This window comes from Pleurodeles waltl, chromosome 3_2, assembly GCF_031143425.1.
Source record: "Pleurodeles waltl isolate 20211129_DDA chromosome 3_2, aPleWal1.hap1.20221129, whole genome shotgun sequence".
Classification (NCBI taxonomy): domain Eukaryota; kingdom Metazoa; phylum Chordata; class Amphibia; order Caudata; family Salamandridae; genus Pleurodeles; species Pleurodeles waltl.
The window spans coordinates 2,061,967-2,084,171 of NC_090441.1; the positions used below are offsets into that span (position 1 = coordinate 2,061,967).

General features: G+C 44.8%; 1 protein-coding gene across 2 annotated transcripts in view; it reads left to right on the top strand.

Moving 5' to 3' along the window:
- Positions 1 to 22,205, top strand: part of USP32 (ubiquitin specific peptidase 32) — a 941,828-nt gene that overhangs the window by 737,821 nt on the left and 181,802 nt on the right. For both annotated transcript variants that reach the window (XM_069226537.1, XM_069226538.1), the window contains exons 21-23: positions 10,205 to 10,310; positions 10,863 to 11,036; positions 17,788 to 17,962. In XM_069226537.1, the coding sequence (XP_069082638.1) occupies positions 10,205 to 10,310; positions 10,863 to 11,036; positions 17,788 to 17,962 (455 nt within the window). The remainder of the gene's footprint in view (positions 1 to 10,204; positions 10,311 to 10,862; positions 11,037 to 17,787; positions 17,963 to 22,205) is intronic.

The following is a 22,205-nucleotide window of genomic DNA, read 5'->3' on the forward strand; positions in this document are numbered from 1 at the left end:
CCATGTCATGTTGAAGAAAAGACCTTGGACTTTGCAGCAAGACGATAGTAGCATATCAAGAAGAGGGTTTTGGAGAAAGGTAGAAAATCCTAGTGCCAACACCTTTTGGTACTGATAAGATGGCCACTCTGGAGCCCTTTATTGGCTAGTAGAGGGGCTCTCGGTCCACTCACATCTTCAAGTACTCATAAAGGAAAAAACAAAGTCACAAAAATCTTGATCCTGTTGTAATGGATAATGTTTCCTGCTAGATGACATGTGAACACTAATTCAGAGGGGTGCTCTTGCATCAGAACTCTGTTGAAGTCCAGAGTAGTCTGTGGTTGATAAGGATCTCAAGAGTCAAATGACCCCACAGGTTGATAGGCCATTGACCAAAACCCTTGGTCCAGAGTTTGACCCTCTTTGTTCAGTGTCCCGTTACCAGATCACCTTTACCAGAAATTCCTGGATTTGCTACAAATAATCAATGGAAAACCCTCTTCTGCTCTTGATTAGCCAACTCCACAGTTGAATGTTTTAAATAGCCGTAAGTCTGACAGATACTTCTAATTTCCGTTTCCTCACTTTTTGAATTTCACCAGACTGAAGCTAGAACTTTTTTAGCATTTGCTCCCACCCACCGACAAGTGGCGCCATTGGACAATGCAATGACTTTGATTTGCCTGGAGAAATTATGGTATAGAGCCCTGCATACTTAAGTAAGTTCCTCTCTTTCTGCTGCCTTCAACATTGACCTGGTGCCCCATTCCTAAACGTATGTCATTGTCATACCAATCCCTAAATCCCCTTTTTAGATGATAGTGTGCTATCAAACTGTTTTCATGAAATAATATAAGCTTCAAACCGTGCCACTGCTGCAGAAAACAGATGTTGGTCACACCCCCCCACAACATATCAGCAGTATCTAGAGTCCTGGCATGCCTAGAAGGCGTGTGGAAAAGTTCCCTGATGCACTCAAATGCCTTCAGGGAGCACAAGGTGAATCTGTACATCACCAAACTTAAGAAACAAGATAGATTGAGCTCCAAGTCTTGGGTCAATTTTCGCTTCAGTTCCCACTCTCACTCCAAGTTTCCATCTTCGGCTAAGTCAAAGAGAAAGTCAAAAGACAGTTCTTGTCATAAACACAATAAGTTCGAACAGGATTTGTCTCTTTTATGTTAATTCCATTCTGTATATAACTCACACAGTCGGTGCTTGTCAGACCCAACTCTGCTGTAGTCTTTGGACTTGGAGCCTATTCCTAAACTTCTTCCTATGCGCCTGGCCAATGTTGACCCCATAACAAATGGAGGCCTTCAAAGAGGTAATTCTGAAGCTGTTTCAGACAATTTTGGGTCCCTTTGCACCTCCTTTGGGCCCCAGAGATCAACCAAGGCCCCCAGTCTGACTTCTTCCAGCAGGGCCTACCCTATTAGGACCATGCTCAGCTCTCAGCTGGTGCTGGCCCATAACTCAACTCCTATGCCAAAAGCGACTTCTGTCCCAACCACTATAGCTCTCATCCTGGCTTCAGAGGCACAATAATTGTGCACCCGACCTCTCGGCCAGTTTTAAATCCTGTCTTCTGCTCCATCACAGTGATGTCTGTTGTGAGATAACAAAAGTGCAACTACTGGTCTGGGAAGATTCCCAGGCAGTGCCTCAGGTATTTACCAATCCTACCAAAAGCTCAGGGGCCTTATTAGGATCTGGGTCAAGTGCTGTCTAGAGATTTCAGAACATTGCGCATGATGATGCGGATGATGATGATAATGACGGTGGCCAGTATGTAGACATCTAAAATGCTAGTGATCTGGATACTTCCCCCCTGAGACGGAATTGAACTCTCCACTCTGGTCCCCTGTAGAGGAGAGTGCCTCTTTTCCGGATGTAGTTGACAGAGCTTAAGACGTGCTAAGTCTTATGTTGCCCATGATTGAAACCAAGGCAAATCTATTACTTGAGGTCTTGCAGTGGGGGCTTGTGTCTTAAGAGTCCTTACTGTCCTTTAATTGAGGCCCTGAGTTGGACATTGATGGCAAGCATGTCTAAATCGTGCTTATCTTCGCCGGTAAGTCGACCTGTAGCGTGACATCATTGGCCTGCTCCTAGTTACCCATCTTGTGGGACTCAAGAGCCCGACCCTGGAGAGCTTGGTGGTTCAGGCTTCTACCACCAAGGAAAGCTAATGAGTGCTCAACAGCCCTGCCAGACACATTTTCGGTGCATTGACCATTTGATAAGCTTTTTTTCTCATCTGCCACTTTAGCATTGAGGTTCCTGAATAGGGTGTGACTGCTAGTGTGATGCACATCAGACACACAAAAGGTGCTGGAAGGAATGCTTGCAGGAAGTCAAACCTCTGGCAGTCGCTCGGGTAGCATTCCAACCCATCTTTCTTTTGTCAACCATGCCACCTTAGTTTAGACCCAGAGATATGCAAATCGGGCTTGAGTCTGATTTAATAGGAACAGTCCAGTCTGAACTGCCTTGTCAGGTCCCCCCTGAACTGGAGCACCAGCATTTCATGACCAGTTTTACCCTGATTGGGGCTTGTCTGTTGGATGTGGCTTGGCTCCAGTGGTACATTGAATACAGGACCCACATCTGGGCATACCCTTGCCACTTAGGACTGTACATTAAACACACAAAAGGCAATGGGAGGAATGCTTACTCTTAAGTCTAACCACTGGCAATCAGATAGGGTAGCTTTACAACCCATTGCCCACCATGGCACCACAGTTTGGACCCAGCCATATGCTAATTGGGGCAAAACTGGTCTGGCGTTGCTTGGGTTCCAGGGCTTAGAGGACCTGGCCTGGCAGTTCAGGCTGAACTGTTCCCCTTGGTGCAGGGTCAAGACTGATTTACACATGGCTGGGTCCAATCTGAAGTGGTATGGTGTGCAAACTAATCATGGACTTGGATGTGGCACTTAGTAATTACCAGTGGATGAGATTAATTCAAGCATTACACCCTTCACTTTTTTGTATGCTACTGTGCAGTCTACATGCTCTCTTGGATATCACCAGCCGTCCTAAGGAATCCAGAAATGCATTTGCATAGACAGTCCATGATGGTCTGGGTGCAGCTGAGTACATATCAAGCTAGACTGGACACAGCAGATTTGCCATGGGCACTACTGTAGTGATCTGATGTTGACCTCATACCGATTCTAGAACTTAAGATCTGGAACACTTTCCTTCAGAATGCTGGCTCTGGCCCAGACACTCTCCGCCCAGGTTAAAGGGAACTAAGTGGTGTTTTTGGATTGCAGGACATGTACTTTTATTACCATCCTGCAGTGTCACAGACGCTTTCTCCGGTCCACGGCAGAACTTCAGCACTATAAGTTTGTTGTCTTGACTAACCTCAACCATAAGTTGTTCACAAAGGTGATAGCAGTGGTGTCTCCCTGTAATCTTAGATCGGCGGATCCACGTATTCTTGTACCTTGATGATTGGCTGCTTGAAAGCAAAGTTATTGCAGTCTGTTGCAGACCACCTACCAAAAGCAGTCTCTCTGATTTTGTTGCTGAGGCTCTCCATCAATGAGATATAGTCCCATCTGCAAAAAAACCTGTATACTTTGAACATTAAGGTTATCATCCTGATGTTTTGGTCTCAGTCTTGTGTTCTTGTATAGGCAATCTGAAGCCTCTTAGTCTCCTTGCCTCATGATATGTGCTTGTTACCTGTGTCCATGGGCACATTTAAACTACAGTGGAAACTCCGCCTGCAATGGGCTCAGCACTGGAGTTGCCTCTCGGACAGCATCTGTATCTCAGGTGAGACAGTCCGGGATCTTCAGTGATGACAGATAGATGCCAATCTGAACTGCAGCTGGCCGTTCTTCTTGCCTCACTCAGAACTCACAGTAGTGATAGATGCATCATCTCTGGGTTTTGGGTGTTCACTTGGATGAGGTGGATCCCCAGTGGAGAGGCACTATATCAATCGTCTGGAGCTGAAAACCATCCAGCTGGCACTGAGGCCTTTTTATGGAGGGGGATGACAGTCAATGTCCTGACTGATAATACAGCCACCATGTGATACTGCAACAGGCAAGGTAATGTTGGAGATTTGTTGACATTAAGGTGACCTCTCTGATGACCAGCCATCTAGTCTAGTGGGCTCTTTCAGTGTCAGGGTGGACAAGCTCTGCAGATACTCTCTGGAGGGCTACAAATGGGATTGCACCTGAGAATTGTCCAAGGCATTTTCATCCTGTTGGGTGTGCCTTAGGTAGATATGTTCCATATACCTGAGAATCTGCATTGTTGTGCTTACTGTACACTGTTTCCTCCTTAAAGCTCTTCTAGAGACACTCATCCTAATAACCCCTGATTGAGCCATTGCGGTACTCTGACAGGCTGAGCCTGAGCATTTGCCATCTGTTCGGTCTTCCTCTTTGGGAGGAACTTCTGACCCAGCAGTAGAGTAGGGTTTTGCATCCGAACCTCCACAATATACATCCCCATGCATAGTGACTGAGTGAAACCAACTTAGTAATTTTGACCTGCCTGCTCAGTTAGTAGATGTTGTGAGGACCGATGGGTTGAAACACTTATAACCAAGTTAGCCGTATGTTTTATCTATTGACCACCATGGTTTTGCTGTGGGAATGCTAAAGAGTATTTATCAGTCTTTTCTGCCATTTTTTGTTTTCCTGCCCAACCTTATTTCTTTATCAGCTGTGATGCATTTTCTGAAACATCTCACATGTTTCCTTCTCTCTTTATGCCATAGACGGACCTTAACTTGATTCTTGAGTACATGCCTTTTGAGCCTGTGCCCATCTGCCCTCAGAGACCATGAAAACTGTTTTCCTCATTACCTGTACTGTCAGTGAACTGCAGGTGCTGTCAGTGCATCCTCTGTTACCACCTTCTCTAACAGATTGGTGTTTCAGACTTGTTCTTCCTTTCTACCCAAAGTGCTGTCATGCTTCCATGTGAAACAAATCAGGAGAAGAAGAGACTTCACGGTTAGACTGCTAGAGGGCTCTTAGCTTTCACACAAGATCTAAGATGTATCTGGTGGATGACCAACTTCTTATTGGTTTTGCTCATGCTAAAAACAGAAGAGCAGTTCAGAAGCAGACTTTGTACAGATTGAACGTTTTGTTCAGAAAAATGTGTTCTGTCCTGGCCAAGATGGAATCTTCTGATAGCCGTCTGGACCATTTCACTGGAACCAATGCCACCACTATAGCATTAGTGAGGACTATCCAGCTGTTGAACACGTGCCAGAGTGCTACATATTCACCCGTCCACACCTTCACTAGGCCTTGCTGTCTGAATTTTGCGGAGAGGGCCATTTTACCTGCTCAGGTCTGAAGTTCTTGTTGTGGTGAAGTCCTCTCTTTAGAACATTCATAATTTGCTTTCTGTTCAAAAGGTGATGAATGAAGAATCTGCCTTTATTACACCACAGGATACTATATGGGAATATGACCAGTAATGACATTGTGAGACACTTTAAAATGGAAAAAAGAATGTAATTAGTGGTCAAAATCCCATATATTACCTTGTGGTGTAATGAAGTTATTTAGAATGTTGTTTGTTGAAGAGATTTTGGGGACCCAACAGGAGTGGAAAACACCCCCTCAGAATCAAATCTTAAATCTCACCAAATTATCGCATGAGTAACAGTGAATGAAAAATAAAAGAAAGCAGTTCATGTCAAAGAGCTGGTACTTGCCCCCACTCTTCCAATTTTTTCAAATCATGGTCAATATAGTTGGCAGTCAATCCATTTTAGTTCATGAAGCGTTCAAGTAGCTGCATAGTTACCCCCTCTAGGTTTGGGAATAATGAGTTCCACAAACTGCCATTGCATGGCCTCAATGGAATGTCCACAAGGATCTCCAGCAGTTCAACCTTTGATCTTGCTCAGATGCTGTAGAATTCGCGGTTCAACCTTCTCTAACACTTTATGATGGATATTTAGTCTCACTGCAGACTGCTCACTTCCCTCCCTCCTCTCCGCTCAATGGAGGGGAATTTTAGGATTCTAAAAAGGTCCCAAGTTAGCTTGACACAATGTCATGTTTGCAGTCTAACATGGTTGATCTGCGTTTGAGAGCACAGAAGAATAGGGGAAAAAAGGTCATTGTGCAGGGGTGGCATCTATATATGACTCTGTGTCATCACTTCCAAAGGCACTATTGGTGCCATCTGATTACATGTAGGAACACTGGCTTTAGTGGTTTCCTGATGCAATTTGGCACCTGGCGGAATTTAAATGGTAATAAATCTGGGGTTTGATAGAGTATCCACATTGTGCAGCTTCTTCTGTCACAGCAGTTGGGCCTGGTCCTGCACAATTTGCAACTACATGATTAGAGATTGAGCGGCACCAGTTGACTTCCTACGACCTTCCCTCAGAGGTCCTTGATGTCATCTTGGCAGCAAGGCCTCCCTCCACAAAATCAGTGGATTGATGCAGCACCCAACATATGGATTCAATACAAGTGAAATTGTTTAAAGTTTCGTTGTTCGTTGTGTCATTGGCCCAGCAAGGACTGTGCTACTTATCTGTTCTTTCTGCTTTTTTGCAGTTGCCAAAGTAGCCCTCTTCTTATAAATCACCTGTCATGAGATTTGTGAAAGGTTTGAAACATGTATTTCTACTGAAACCTTTTGTGATGCCTCAGTTGATGGTATTTACTCCATTTTACTTTCTCCCCCCTAAACACATTGCCTGTTTGGTGAGAAGGCTAATTCTGCCCTGGAGCACTTTAAAAAGTTCCAGGCTATGGCATGTTCCTTGGTCCTTTCTGCTAGGCAGATCCCTCAGCAGTTTCACTCCATTCAGGAATACTCACGACCACCTCCACAACAGGCACCCCAGTCCTTTAGGGAGTCAGGTACGGAGGTCAAGCAGACAACTTCCAGACCACCAGAGTCAACAAGCTTCCTAGTTCCCCCCACCTCTATGGCAACAGCCTCTTTAGTTTGCCCTTAGAGGTGCACAACCGCCCTGTGGGAGGTAGGATCAAACATTTCCTCCAGGTGTGGCAAACTATACCATCCAACAGATGGGTCCTTAACATTTCAGGGCTATGTGCTGCATTATTTTCAGACCCACCACATCTATCTCCCACATCAGAGCAACTTTCAAAGGAACACTTATCTATCTTGCTTCAAGAGGTGAAGGCTCTTTTTCTAATAGCAGCTATAGAGAAGGTTCATGTGTGGGACTGTTACTTCTACTATATCCTTGTGTGAAAGAAGGAAGGAGACCTTCCGCCTATTTCAGATCTGTATCCTCCCAATTCTTTCATGCAGAAGATGCTAAATTTGAACCTGTAACACTCCTACTTTCATGTACCCATCCTGCAGTCCCAGAGGCACTGTGTGTAGCTCAAGGTGGGCCAGGTGCATTGTCAATCTGCTTTGGCCTTTAGACTCACCAGAGCTGTGGGGCGTTCAGGAAAGTGGTGGTGGTGTTCGCAGCACACTTTGAGAGGTTGGGGATTCCAGTTTTTACCTACCTCAACGATTGACTGTTTAAGACGGGCTCACCATAGTCAATCATAGACCACCTCTAGACAATGTTGAACCTCCTGACAATGTTGGGTTTCACTATCAATGTCCAGACGTCACACCTGGCTCACTCCCTTTCATTGGAGCCCTCCTGGATATTTTGGAGTTTTGAGCCATCCCTACATCATGATTCCAGGACATTCGGGCATGATACAGATGTTTCAATCTCAGTCCTTGTTTCTCAGTTAGGATGACTGTGAGGCTACTTGGCATCCTCTTTGTCAGCTATGCCAGGTAGCATATACAGGCTGTGGAGTGAAACCTGAAGTCTCAGTGAGCCCAGCACCTATGGAACATTTGGATTCTGTCCATAATTCACAGAAGACTGCAAAAGACCTGCAGTGGTTGCTGCTCAACTGTAATAGGACCAGAGATAGACGGTTCTCCTTGCCTCACCCAGAGATGACGGCGATGATGGATGCATCATTACTGGGATGAGAAAATCATCTGGAAGAGGTTATAAGAGGACTCTTGTCTCTGACAAAGACCTGTCTCCACATTTACCTGCTGGGGCAGTGGGCTATTCGCCTGATGCTGAAAGCCTTCTTACGTCCATCAAGGGTAGGCTAGTTCAGGTTCTCATGGTCAACACCGCCTTCATGTGGTGATGCAAGATGCAGGGAGGGTGGGGTCCTAGGTCCTGTGCCAAGAAGCACCTTCTTTCTGGAGCTGGCTGGACTGTCAGGACATTTCTTTGGTCGTGAATCACCTGGTAGGATATTTGACACCAGGACAGATTAACTGAACCACCAGCGCCTGGCAGATCACGAAAGACTGTTACTTCCCAAGATGGCACAGGGCATCTTCCAACAATGGAGAGAAATCAGGTTATATCCTTTCTTCACAATTGGGAACGCAATTTGTCAAAACTTGGAATTTCTAAGAGGTGCTATCTCAAAGGCTCATTCCGCATAGAGTGGAGCACAGAATCCTACATGCCTTTTCGTCTCCTCTGCATCTCCCGCCCCCTAGTTCTGAAGAAGAGCATCCATTCTTACGTCATCCAAGTGCCTCCGTATTGTGCAAGGAGAGTGTGGTACCAAGAACTTCTGGGCATGAGCATCTGTTTTCTGGTCAGGCTGCCCCTTCAGGAGGATCTCCTGGTGCAGCAGCAAGTTAGGATTCTACACTCAAACCTCCACAATCTGCACTTCAATAGGTGGTTATTGGGTGGGGACGAAGATGGTATTTCTGCCAAAAGTCATGACTCCTTTTCACATTGGGCAATCCATCACTCTCCCAGGGTTCTTTGCTCTGCCTCGCCTCACCCCTTGAAGGAAGGGAAGCGACTGCATTGTATGGACCCCAAGCAAGCCTTGAGCTTCTACATCAAGGCCACCAAAGACCAACGGGTGAACAGTCCATATTTTGTGATGTTCTGTGGGCAGAGAAAAGCAAAGCAGTGTATAAAAATACATTATCTTGGTGGATAATAGTCCTCAGCATTAAGATCTGAAACTCAATGGACAATAAGCAGCCTTCAGAAGGAATGAGCGCCCATTTCACCATGGCCACAGGAGCTACCACTGCAGAGTGCTTTTTCTTTATGTGCCAGGCTGCTTTACAGGCATCACTGCACACATTCACAAAGTAGATACTGCCTTGTCATTCCTGTACAATGGGAAGGGCACTTCCCCCATTTGGGTAATCTGAGCCATTCAACAGAGCCATCACTTTGAGGGCTCCTGCTTTTATATCTGTTCTAAATATGAAGATCTGTAGTTAGAAGTATCCATCAGAAGAACAAATTACTTACCTTTGTTAGCGCTATTCCTGGTTTATGCTCTTATCTAACTGCAGATTCCTCAGTGCCCTCCATCCACCCTCCTCTTTGGAATGGTCTGTTTTTTCAACTAGGAAGATGGAAATCCCAATTAGAGAGCTCCACATTGGTACCTCTGATTATTGTTGGGCTCCTCGTCCAAGGGCACGAATACAATTAAGAAAGAAGCATCAAAACTCAGGGAATGCGCTCATATGCAACTCCATTGTTAATTTGGGATGGAATAAAGTCAGCACGAAGATGCACTTTGCCACCCGGTGGAATGCAGAAGCGATGCTATTTACATCTTTCGTATCCAGTCTTGCACCTGGGGATATTCTATACATAAGAATTCTGTAGTGGGTAGAGTATCCACCAGAAACAGCTTTACTGTGAAGATAAGTAACTTGTCCTCTAAGACCACATCCTAATTGCTTTAACTCAGACTTTGCTTCTCCCTACTCATGGAATGCTGTGCAGCAGCAAGCGTGCACATAAAAATCTCTCATTGCAAGCATTCATAATGAATTGGCCTCAGTTACCAATTATGTTAAGGAACTTGAATTATATGTCATGCAAATTAAGTGGGGCAGGTGTTTTTGCCTTTAGTCTCTTCCTTCACTAGATTACTGGACTATATGCATTGTAGTTCATGACATAACAGTACGACACAGGTATGAATTTAAATTGTTAAAGATATACTCAAGAATGTTTGTCCTCAGACCTTGGAATATCCCATTTCTTGCAGCAGGAGAGTACTTGTCTGTGTTATTCTTAAATGCACAATATGACTAGAGCCTAGCTAATCTTGAACGTTTTAGCACCATAACAGTTTTTCCTCTTCTTAGCTCAGATCATGTTCTAAATTTGAATAAAAGTTTATTTATTCACTTTGTATCAAATCTAGGACAAATCCTATTGGCATGAAAGGACATATGGCAAAATGTTATGGGGATTTAGTTCAGGAGCTGTGGAGTGGCACACAGAAAAATGTTGCTCCTTTAAAGCTGCGGGTAAGATATTTTTGTTGCTATTCTAACAATTCCCTGCTGGAAAATGATGCTTTCAACTATTTAAGCCTTTACTAGCAAACTGTGCTCTTCAGACTTGTGTTATCATTGACTAATGTTTGCACAGCTGAATGAACTATATATATATATATATTTTTTAAATAACTTTTGATTAGCTAACTGAAGATGACTAGTCAGTGCCATACATAAATGCTGTGTGCACTCATACTATGTTATTTTCATCACTTTTCCTGTGTCCTTTATTTTTTATTTGTACACATTATAATATATTGCCTTAATTTGAAGGTTTACCACCAACATTGAATAGGACCTGTTTTTAAGTATTATGTTTTTATGATGTTTCTGCATTACACTCACATTTAAATACCTCTCTTCTTCCTATTACATTCACTCACAGTACTTAACATTAATTATGTCTGCCTGTGGAAGTCAGTTTGAATTATCCCAGCAGCACTGATTTCAGTAAATAAAGATGTATTTGTATTTGGTTCATTGCATATTATCATAAAACTAAACAAGTTCTCTATTTTGCAGTGGACAATAGCAAAATATGCTCCCAGATTTAATGGCTTTCAACAACAAGACTCTCAGGAACTTTTAGCTTTTTTGTTGGATGGCCTTCACGAGGACTTGAACAGAGTGCACGATAAACCCTACGTCGAACTGAAGGACAGTGATGGACGCCCTGACTGGGAGGTTGCAGCAGAGGTTGGTATTCCGTGGTGCCATAAGGATTAGTTGCACAGTCAAAGTTGTAGCTAAACGTTAGATGGCTTTGTAGTATCCATTTGTTTAAAATGTATGAGAATAGGAGAAAAAAGATATTTTAATTTTCTGCAAGCAATACATTTTTTGCAGCTTTCTAAATTATTTGGTTGTAAAATGCATTCTGCGTATAACTCCATTACCTGGTCTTACTTTGAATCTGTTCCATATTAATTTGTTTAACAGTTTTATATAGCCTCATGCATTGTGAAGTAGGAGGGTGTTTTCCAATAAAACATCAATAGTGACAATAGCATCTTACATTAATAAAGAACTAGCAGAAACAAGCCCAGTCCTAGCAATACGGAATAGGTAAAGTAATAACATGGAAGGTCAAATGAACTCGGAGCATATTGTAGATGGTTGGTGTCCCAGAAAAAATGGCCAAAAGAGTACTTATATTGTACCTTAATCTGTAAGTATAGGGGTTTATGATTTAAATATAAATTTAGCAACTTGATTGCAAATAAAATTGTGTTCATGCACTGCATAAACAAAAAGCAGATATTCACTTATTACTTGGCTGCACATTTGTTGATGGAAATTGTGTACCCACTAATTTCCATTAGCTTGGGATGCAGTGATTATTGGGTGTGTAGGTATTTGAGCAGCAGACCTCCGAATGGGGGATGCAAATTTTGCATGTTTTTCCTCATTCCAAGGTGCATAAAACAGAATTGTGTAGTATTTGCACGCATTATTTGCGGCAGGTTCTATCTGCAGAAAATTAGGAGACACCTTCAGCTTGTCTCTAATTACAATTTGCATGCAGAGAGGTCGAAACTGGATCACCAGGACCATAAAGTGACATTGAAGATCAATGTTCCACCATCCAGCTTGTCATTCAGTGTACAATAGTCATCAGACCTTAGGAAATATCATTTAGTCATTCAAGTGCTTACATTTGAAGCACTATGCTCTCTGAATAATACTTTTACCTGCACATACCTCACCTCTTGGATACTCCCCCAGGTATTTCACCAGTCCAGAGACCATTTCTCCTTAGGTTTTCTACTGTGAGGGGTGCCGGCTCCATTAGATGTGCCATGTGATGTTTCTGTGTCAATGCCGACCCCATAAAGTGACCCTACCATTGTGCTGATGTCAGTTCCCTTCAGCTGCACTCTCAATGCTGTTCCAGAGGTTGATTCTTCTAAAAAAATTCCTAATTAGTGCCACAACAATATTCCCCCTAAAAGGGCAGGGTTCGAACCTTGGCCAGGCTTGTGAGAGATAAATGTCCCAACTGACCCCCCACAACATTTGCCCATGCTGTTTGAGTTCTTATCACAACTCTATATCCTGTTAGTCATTTCAGAGCATGCACCCCAAGGCCATTAAAGAGTGAGAGCCAAGCTGTTTATGGCCAGGGCCAACAACAGCAGAGGCAGGCATAGAGCAACCTCGTGATCCAGATCCCTGGCATTGTTGAGTCAAGGTCCTCCCATAAGAAACACAAAAAGAGGAGGTAGAGAAGCAAGCAGAAGAGAGGTAAGTCAAGAAGACCACTCTTGGGCTTTTTCGGACCTGAAGTTGGCATCCTAGCTGTAGGAGATGGTGCCACCAATGCCAACAGAGGTTCTGGTGTTAGTGTCACTGCCCTTGATGGCTGCCCTGCAGCTGTATGTGAACCTCCTGGCTCTGATCCAGCGCCGTACCTCAGTGCCATGTGCGACAATCCCCTCTGGAGTGCCTTTTGGATTCTATGCAAACTATAGGGTTTGCCTTTTTGGATTCACAATGGTGGGTTTTCCTTTGACTCCTTTTGCCCCCCTTACTGCCTTCCCAGGCAGCAGCATTGACGTCACCTTTGGTACTGACCCCGACTCCACCACAGCCTTCACCATCTGTGGCACCGCCGGCTCCTGTCATAACTCTAACGATGCTGGCACCAGCTCTAGCTCCAGGGCAGTCTACTTCGGATTTTCAACCCCGCACCAGTACATAGATCGATAATGAAGCCACAATGTCTGCTGGAAGAGAGACAGTTTCAAGAGCATCCCTCACTTTATGATCTGTTTGGCACAGTTTCTGAAACGGAAGATCCTCAAGAGCCTTTGCAGAAATGTCAGGGCCAGGCTGAGCCTAGTGACATAGTGACAGGAGTGAGCTTCTATCATTCTATCATAAGGAAAGCTGCGGATGTCCTGAAATTACCCCAGCCAACTGTGGAAACTAATGCTAACATCTTCACTGAGGTTCTTCAGCCCCCTATCCACACATCAAAGACACTTCTCCCATTTGATGAGACCCTGCTAGACCCTGCTCTGGCTATGTGGACCAAACTATCCTTCGCCCCTTCTTTCAATAGGTCTATGGCCAGGAGATATAGACCCGCTCTGAGTGATCCCTTATTTGTGTCTGAACACCCTTCTTGAAAAAACCCAGTTATTCAAGCATTGCAGCCATACATATGTACTCCTGTTAATATCTCTACTAGTCTGGTGTGTAGAAAATCGAAAAACTGCAGTGTTTGCAGCTGGGAGCATAGAGGTCAAATCTTTGAATGCCACTTGTGTACTATAACGCTATGTGCATGCACTATAGGACATGGCAGACACACTAATTCTTCATCTTTCTGAGGAACTCCTGGTCTACTTCCAAAATCACATCAGTGATGACGAAGCAGCATCTGGTCAAATAATCCAGTCCAGCATGGATATGGGTGATTTGGTTGCTAGGTCAGTGGCAAAATTCGGTGGTGTCAGGAGATCTGCCTGCCAGGCTGAGAAACGATGGACCTCCTTTTATGCCATCTCAGCCGAGGCAAGTTCTCGCAAATCCCGTTTCCGTGGTCTGCAGATTTAAAGGAAGAAATCTTAGGGCTTTTGGGAGAGTCCTCAACTTCTACCAAAACCTAGGTCAGTCTTGCTGAGCAACGGTCCCCGAACACCACCTTGTTACAATACAGTAGTTGTGCAAAGGGATGGGGCCTTTTATCTCTCTGAAATGTACTCTCTCGTTCTTCTCAGCCACTACAAGAAAGCAGACTTAGTTCTTGCATGTCGGTTCATTTGAGACCAGTGGGAGGCCGGGTGTCTCTATTTCCACAGGCCTGGAAGGCCAGTACTTAGGACCACTAGGTCTTACAGGTTGTGTAAAAGAGGAATACCCTACCCTTCCAACAGTCTCCACCACAGATTCCTCCTCCCCAGTTAGACCTTTAGTAGGAACATCTCTCACTGCTGTAGCAGAAATTGGGAGCCTTGCTTCAGAAAGGAAGTGTGGAGTTGGTGCAAGAGTAGTAGATGGGTCAACAATGAAATATACTGACACTTAATTGTTCAAAAGAAGGATGGCAGTCTTCCTCCGAACTTGCACCTCAGGATCTTGAGCCTCTTCCTCCACATAGAAAAGCTCAAGCTGCTATCCTATGCACAGGTTCTATTGGCACTCAGACTTTTGGAGACTGAATGGTGTCACTTGACTTACAGGACGCATATTTCCATATACCCATTCCTGATGTCCCACAGGAAATACCTTAATTTTGTGGTGGGCTTGACTTAGTACCAATTTTCAGTCCTTTCTTTTGGTTTGAATTTGTAGCTACAAGTTTTTGCAGGGGTGATGGTGGTTGTAGCAGCCCATTTCAGGTTGTCTGCTATTGCTGTTTTTTTCTCTAACAGGATGACTGCATGTATCTGCTGTGGGCAGCATCCAGGCTGCAGGACTTCAGTTTTTATTTCAATGTACCCAAATCTCACCTCGAGCCCTCTGTCTCTCCTTTTCATGGGGCAGTCCTGGATACCATCTTGGGCGGAGCCTTGTTATTTGAGCTAACAGTGCAAGACATTTCAGTCCTATGTGCCCTTCACCTGCTAGGTCAGCTGACTTTTTGCATTCTTCTGATCATGCATGCCACTGACAAGTGAGGTCTCTGCAGTTGTGCCTTATCAGGCAATGGTTCCAGCATGGGGGCTACCTCGCAGGCTCCATTGTGGTTTCCAGGGACACTGTTACCCAGCGTGCTTGGCTGGGTTTGAAGAAGAACCTTTCCAGAGGGGTATCCTGCCCAACCCTCTTTTGCTGTGGCCATGGTTGTGACGACTGCCTTCACTTTAAAGTTGGGTGTTCATGTAGAGAAACTGGAGATCAGATTTCTTTGGCCTCCAGAGGACCAGTCTTCACAATAATCTGCTTGAACTGAGTGTGATTTGCATTGTGCTCAAGGCATTTCTTCCTTTGCAACTCGTCATTCTAGTGCTTAACAGACAAAATTACTGTGATGAGGTATGTCAGCAAACATCCCTGTGCCACTTTGCTCTCAAGGTAGACCTCTTCTCCCTGTCTGGGTGTACGGTTCTCCACCCACATCTCCGGTGTGTACACCTTTATGTGTGGAGGTTGACCAGGGACACTTGACTGAATTTTTTCTATCTGATGACATAGTGAAAATGATCTTATGTGCATGTCGTTCCTCCGCCAAGTCTCTTTACTCCTGTAGCTGTCATAAGTTTGTCACTTGGTGCACATATGATTAGTTTCACCCCATGACGCCCCTGAAGTTTGGACTTAATTTGACACAAGAAGGCTGTGCTGTGGGTACGGTGAAGGGGGATATCTAGTGGCCTTGTCATTTTTTTCTGTGCCTGCTGGATCAACCATTCCTTTTCAAGTCCTCCCATCATCTTGTGGTGCTTGAGAGGTCTGATCAATGTTTCCACCCACTCTTTTTGTTTTGCCACTATAGGATTTAAGCCTGGTTCTTATTTTTTCATAAGGGCTCCATCTCATCCCTTTCACAGTTGTTCCTTATGTCTCTAAACCATCAAAACAGTTGTTCTTGTTGCTATCACTTCCGCTAGGGATGTTAGCGAGTGGCAAGTCTTGAGCACCAAAGTTCCCCTCCCACTTTTTAGTCTGAAAAGGTCGTCCTAATAGCCAGCACTGTTTTCCTCTTGAAGATGGTTACCACCTAACATCTGAGTCAGTCCTTAATGCTTTCATCTTTCTGTCCCCCGATACCCTGCTAAGGAGGCGGAAAGGCTGCAGAGGCTTGATCCAAAGCTTGCGGTGAGTTTTGACGCCAACCACAGAAAGGAAATAGACAGTGATGACCAGTTTTTCATAGGCTATGTATGCAACAGAAAAGAGGAAGCAGTGCAGAACAGACCATTATCTAGATGGTTCTTTTTATGCATCAAAATCTACTATGCAAGGGCTCATGAGGATTCATTGGACGGCATTAGGACTCATTCCCAGTAGGGTGTCCACTTTATCATCCCCTTTCACCCTTGCCAAGAACTATTGCCTAGTTTCGGAGGTAATGAGGGATGGGCATTTTGCCCGATTTGTGTTGCAGGTCTTCCTAGTATATCCATCCATCACGACCCTCCATTCTGTAGGTGGGTATTACATAAAAATCTATTCAAGAGGTAAAAAGGAATCTGCAGGTAAAAGTATCCTTCAAAAGAAAAAGTTACTTAGATCAACTAGAAATATCTATCCACTTAAAATATCTATCCACTATAAATATTTTTACCGAATGTAAGTACCTTTTCCTTTATGGTGTAACAAAATGCTTAAACATAGTCTCACATTGATTCATATTTCACAAAGGGGTGTTTTTTATGTTTGGGCCGACTTAATCATCAAATGTTCCTACTTATTTGCAGATAACGTCAAATTTAGTTTTGAGAAGATGAATTATAACAGGAATTCGTGAACCTGGTTATCATATACTGCCAACAAATTGGCAGAAACCTATCCTGTTAATCTCAGTTTTTAGCACAAATGCTGCTGTATCTAAGCTCTTATTTTTCTAAACTAAATTCACATAACTTAACAGTTGGCGATTGTCAAGAGTGAGCCTGCATTAAGCATTAATTAACATACATGCAAAGTGAGCATTCAGCGTTATGCTATGTTAACATTCCAAGAATGTTTCGAATATACATTGATTTCTTGCTCTGGTGCTGAAGAGAATCCCATACATCATGGTGCCACATAGCAATTTTTTTAACATATCAAAAAATAGTTGAAGGCTTGCTACAATTGTAAAAGAAATAGTTTGATTTGTACAGCAGAAAATTTGTGCTAACTTTATGCCACTTCTTTGTATACAACACTGCTAAATGGTTTTCCCGTTTATATGTGTGTAAAATTTAGAAGCAAGGGTTTGTTTAACATTTTTTTTAAGTGCTAGTCTTCTGTATTTAGGTGTGTGGGTGGCCCTGCCTATTCGTTGGCAGCGGATAGATGAGTGGGTGATGGTCAGTTTGTTGGTGTGTGTGACTAACAAAAAGATGAGAAATAAAAACTCAATATTCAACAGTTTCAACCAAATCTCTTGGTTCAAGTTAGTGATTCTTGCTGGGCCTCTTTGTAATGGTGTCCTGTAGCATGGCTAGGAAATGGTTTATTTGAATGTTGTGCAATGCTGAAAAACTTTGAAATCAGACTCTTCGATAATTCTGATTGTCATTACTGGTCTCCCAAGTTATAATTTGCCATCACAGACAGACTACTTTTAAAGAGATTTTGTTCAAGTGGCTGATGCGCCCCATGTAGTTTTACAATGCAGTAGTTTAGAAATCCTCCCTGAGGCTGGGAATGGCAAGATACAAATGCGTTATGTCCAAAGAAACTGAAGTGGCAATTCTAAAAACTGCTCTCGTTTAAGTAAAACCTCAGTATAGTACAAAATATGTTTCTCTTCAAAATCATCTGACTCATAAACTTTTTCCTCTCTCAGGCCTGGGACAATCATTTGAGGCGAAACAAGTCTATTGTGGTGGACTTGTTCCATGGACAGTTACGCTCCCAAGTGAAATGCAAAATGTGTGGCCATATAAGTGTTCGATTTGATCCCTTCAATTTTCTCTCATTGCCCCTCCCAATGGACAGCTACATGCACTTAGAAATTACAGGTGAGACTGGCTTCTTGTGGAAATACCAACTGCATATTGTAAGAAAAAGTGCACTCTGTGAACAGGAGAAATTCATGTAACATTTTTCTGTGAGCGCAGTTTAATCTTGTTTGCCCAACTTGTGGTGTACGATTCCTAGCCTCGCCTGATAGAGGTAACTACACAATATACGACTATTGTTTTTTTAGCCAAGATTGCTATTAAAGAGCATTCTGCAAAAGCATGCTTGAGCCTCCTAAAGACAGGAGAGACAGACTCGCAGTTGGAACTGGACATCCTCTTTCAGATCATGACCAGTACTGATTTGCTTATTGTTGGTCTTGGTTTGTACAGGCACAAAAATGATGGACTGGAATGTGACCAGTGCCTGAAATTAATTCACCAGCGTCGCCCAGCATGTTTTATTTTTTCATACAAGGAAACCACATACTGTTAATAATAGTGTTTCATGTATTGGTTATGAAGTTTTGTGTATCGTTGTGTACGGCTGGGTAAGTGATAGAACTGTTGTCACTTGCTGGCAGTCTCAGCAGATAGTTGACAAACAGAGGCCATGGGGGTGTGAAGTCTCACTGTGGTCATTGTGAGAAGCCAAGAGCACGTCTTAAAAGGGCTTGTACAGACCACGCCACAATACTAAGGCGTCTCAGCATGGTGGCAGTACTTGTTTTGGCATTTCACCAGTACCTGAGCAGAGCTCTGCTGCCCCCAGGATTTGTCAGCTGGCCTGCCTTTTTATTGGACAGTACTAGTGGCTGTCAGAATGACTGCTATGTTATAATAGCACAGCCCGACCCGTTCTTCGAGTCTGAGCAGAAAGCCGAAGATTGATGTGACAGTGTGAAATCCTCTCACCATCTAGACAGGCCGAATGCACACTGGTTAGTGGTGCGCGGAGAGTACACTGCTTGTCAAGTCACAGGTATAGTGTAGATCCTGGCACCTTCCATAACCAACAGTGCACGGCAAGTGGTTGATGCTGCTCAGTCTTTTACTGCCAGTAGCCCCTAGCGCAACTCTTTGACAATCAGTGTGGTTGTTAAACAGCGAAGCAGGCAGCTTTAAGTGTTATCTGCTCACTTCTTTAAAGAACACAGCAGAGTGTTGCAGTAGAACTCCACAAACCAACTATCCGTCTATCACTTATTGAGGGGGCTTAGCCTTTGTTCTTGCGCAGCGTTCCGCTGCCTTTCGGCCAGGTTCGCGTATATAAACAGCACACCCATCCATGCATTCATACACACGTGTAAAACAGCACATCTGATAGAGACTTCAAGCTGCAGATTCCTTACCTTAGAATTCCCTGGTGTCAGCTTCGAATCCGCAGTTGTTCTGCTGAGCAGTACCCTGCGCGTGCCGTCGGGTGGCATCATTCGGATCCGCGTGCGTCGTCCGACTCCGGGTGGCGTTGTTGGAGTAGTCTGTGATGTCACAGTCTTCTATATAGACACCACCCCGGCACGTCAGCTTTTTTCCTTCCATGCTGGTTAAGTGCAGATCCGGAAAGAGCTACCCTTTTTTCGATGGTTTTGTCAAAGTTTTTTCGATTGTCTGAACAATGTCTTTGAGGAAGACGGGATTCAAACATGTGGTGCATGCCATCGCACCATGTCGGTTACGGATCCTCACCAGGTGTGTCTTTATCATGTTCCGACTGTCGGTTAGCTCGACTCCGAGGTCACGGTCCCGCTCTAGGAGGAGGTCGTATCACCGCTCCAGGAGCCCAAGTCATCTTCCTCGCATTCAAGGTCTTCGGGGCATTCAGGTGAGAGGCACAAGAAGAAGTCGTCGTCCAAACGAACTTCGACTTTGCCACACCCGTCGGTTGACGAGGCGTCTAGGGAACATAGAGGTTTTGAGCGCGGTTCCACGGAGCCGTCACCAGGGCCGACTACGCGTCTTCCCCCTTTTCCGGGGACCGGAGCGACCCCCGCTAAAATGAAATTATTTTACGAGGCTATGCTGTGCCTTGTTTTTGCGCGTGCTGCACCCTCGGGTGGGTCTTTGGGCCCCACGGGGTCAGCATGGGTCCCATCGGATTCGACGTCAGCGGTTTCGACCCCAGCGGCGTTGGATACCCCGGGGTCCAATAGCGGATCCAGACTGGCACCGGTCTCTTACAGTCGACCTCCTCCGGCGCCGGGCCCGACATTGATGCTTCCTCCACCACCGGCACCCACCGGTGGTGGTAGCCCCATCCTTATTCCGGATGATCCGATATGATCCTACAACGCCGATTCCGACTTTGACGGCGCCATCTAGGCTCAGATCAGTGCCTGAGGCTTATTCAGAACAGCCAGGCACAGGAGAGGAATTGGGGGGGGGGGGATCTGAGGACCCTTTAGAGTATGGATTGGAGCACGAACAGGACTGTTATGAGGATCTAGGGGAATCCAGTGGACTGGATACTTCTCCAGATGCTGGTATGCTTTCTCCTCCCGCTGTCCTCCCGTTGTGGCTCACTCCAGAAGCGTGAGTCTCCAACACTCTGCACCCAACGCCCCCGGCCCGTTTCCAGAAGAACCAACATTGCAGAGAGGACCTCCAGGCGGCTCCCACAACATGGACACCCTGAGACGACCTCCCTGCACCCCTACAGCGAAGCCTGCAGAGAGAATCCAGGGCCCCCCCTGACTGCAACTGCCCGGTAACAAAGGACCCGACGCCTGGAAGAAGCACTGCGCCCGCAACCCCCACGCCCGAGAGAAACCAACTACCAGTGCAGGAGTGACCAGCAGGTGGCCCTTATCCTTGCCCAGACGGTGGCTGGCCCGAGAAGCCCCCTGTGCCCTGCCTGCATCGCCAGAGTGACCCCCCGGGTCTCTCCATTGATTTCTACCTAAAACCCGACACCTCCTTCACACCCTGCACCCAGCTGCCCCTGTGCCGCTGAGGGTATATTTTGTGTGTCTGTTTGTGACCCCCCTCAGTGCTCTACAAAACCCCCCTGGTCTGCTCCCCGAGGACGCAGGTACTTACCTGCTGGCAGACTGGAACCAGAGCAACCCTAGTCTCCATAGGCGCCTATGTTATTTGGGCTCTACTTTGACCTCTGCTCCTGACCGGCCCTGTGTTGCTGGTGCTGGGTGTTTGGGGTTGACTTGAACCCCTAACAGTGGGCTGCCTATTCCCCAGAGACTGAACTTGTAAGTGCTTTACTTAACCGAAAAACTAACCATTACTTACCTCCCCCAGGAACTGTTGATTTTTTCAGTGTCCACTTTTAAAATAGCTTATTGCCATGTTTGCCAAAACTGTGTACATTACTGTTTTAATTCAAAGTTCCATATTTACCTATGCCAAGTACCTTACAATTTATGTACTTATTTGGATTCTGAATCTTGTGGTTCTAAGATAAATTAAGAAAAGAATATGGGGTATCTATTCTAAGGTAAGGAATCTACAGCTAGAAGTCTCTATCAGATGAACATGTTACTTACCTTCAGTAACAAATTATCTGGTAGAGACTTTATCTAGCTGCATATTCCTTACACCCACCCAAGCCTCCCCGCTTTGCGGATATGTTATTCAGATTTTTACCCTTTCTCCAGGGCATTACTTTTTGTTCAGACAATCAGAAAAAAAGAGCAAAAAGTTGGTTCTTCCATGACTCTGCGCTTCTGGCTTGGGAAGTTGTGGAAAAGGACTGACATACACGCGCTGGCATGGTACCTATATAGAAGAACGTGACATCACAGACGACTCCGATGACGCCAGGCGGAGTCGGACGACGCACGCGGATCCGAACGACGCCACCTGACTGCATGCGCAGGGTACTGCTCAGCAGAAAAATTCCAGATTCAAAGCTGACGCCAGGAAATTCTAAGTTAAGGAATCTGCAGCTAGATAGAGTCTCTACCAGATAATTTGTTACCGAAGGTAAGTAACTTGTTCATCCATACATTTATTCGTAAACACTGAAGGTTTGCGCATATAAACAGCACTTCCACCCATGCATTCATACACTCTGAAGGTTTACATGTGTAAAATAGCACACCCAGACATGCATTCATATACACAGAAGGGTCGCGCATGCAAACAGCACATCCATCTATCTATCAATCCCCCCCGAAGGGAATGGCACTAACCAAGCTTGAATGTCTATTCCACACATTACTGTGCTTGCCTGTGTATGTCCAAGAAGCGTCTGCCTATCATCACTGGTGAACAGTGCAATAAACAGATCAACATAACATATGTCTTGCAGCAGCTACGACCTTAAAGACAACATGAAACCAGAGCT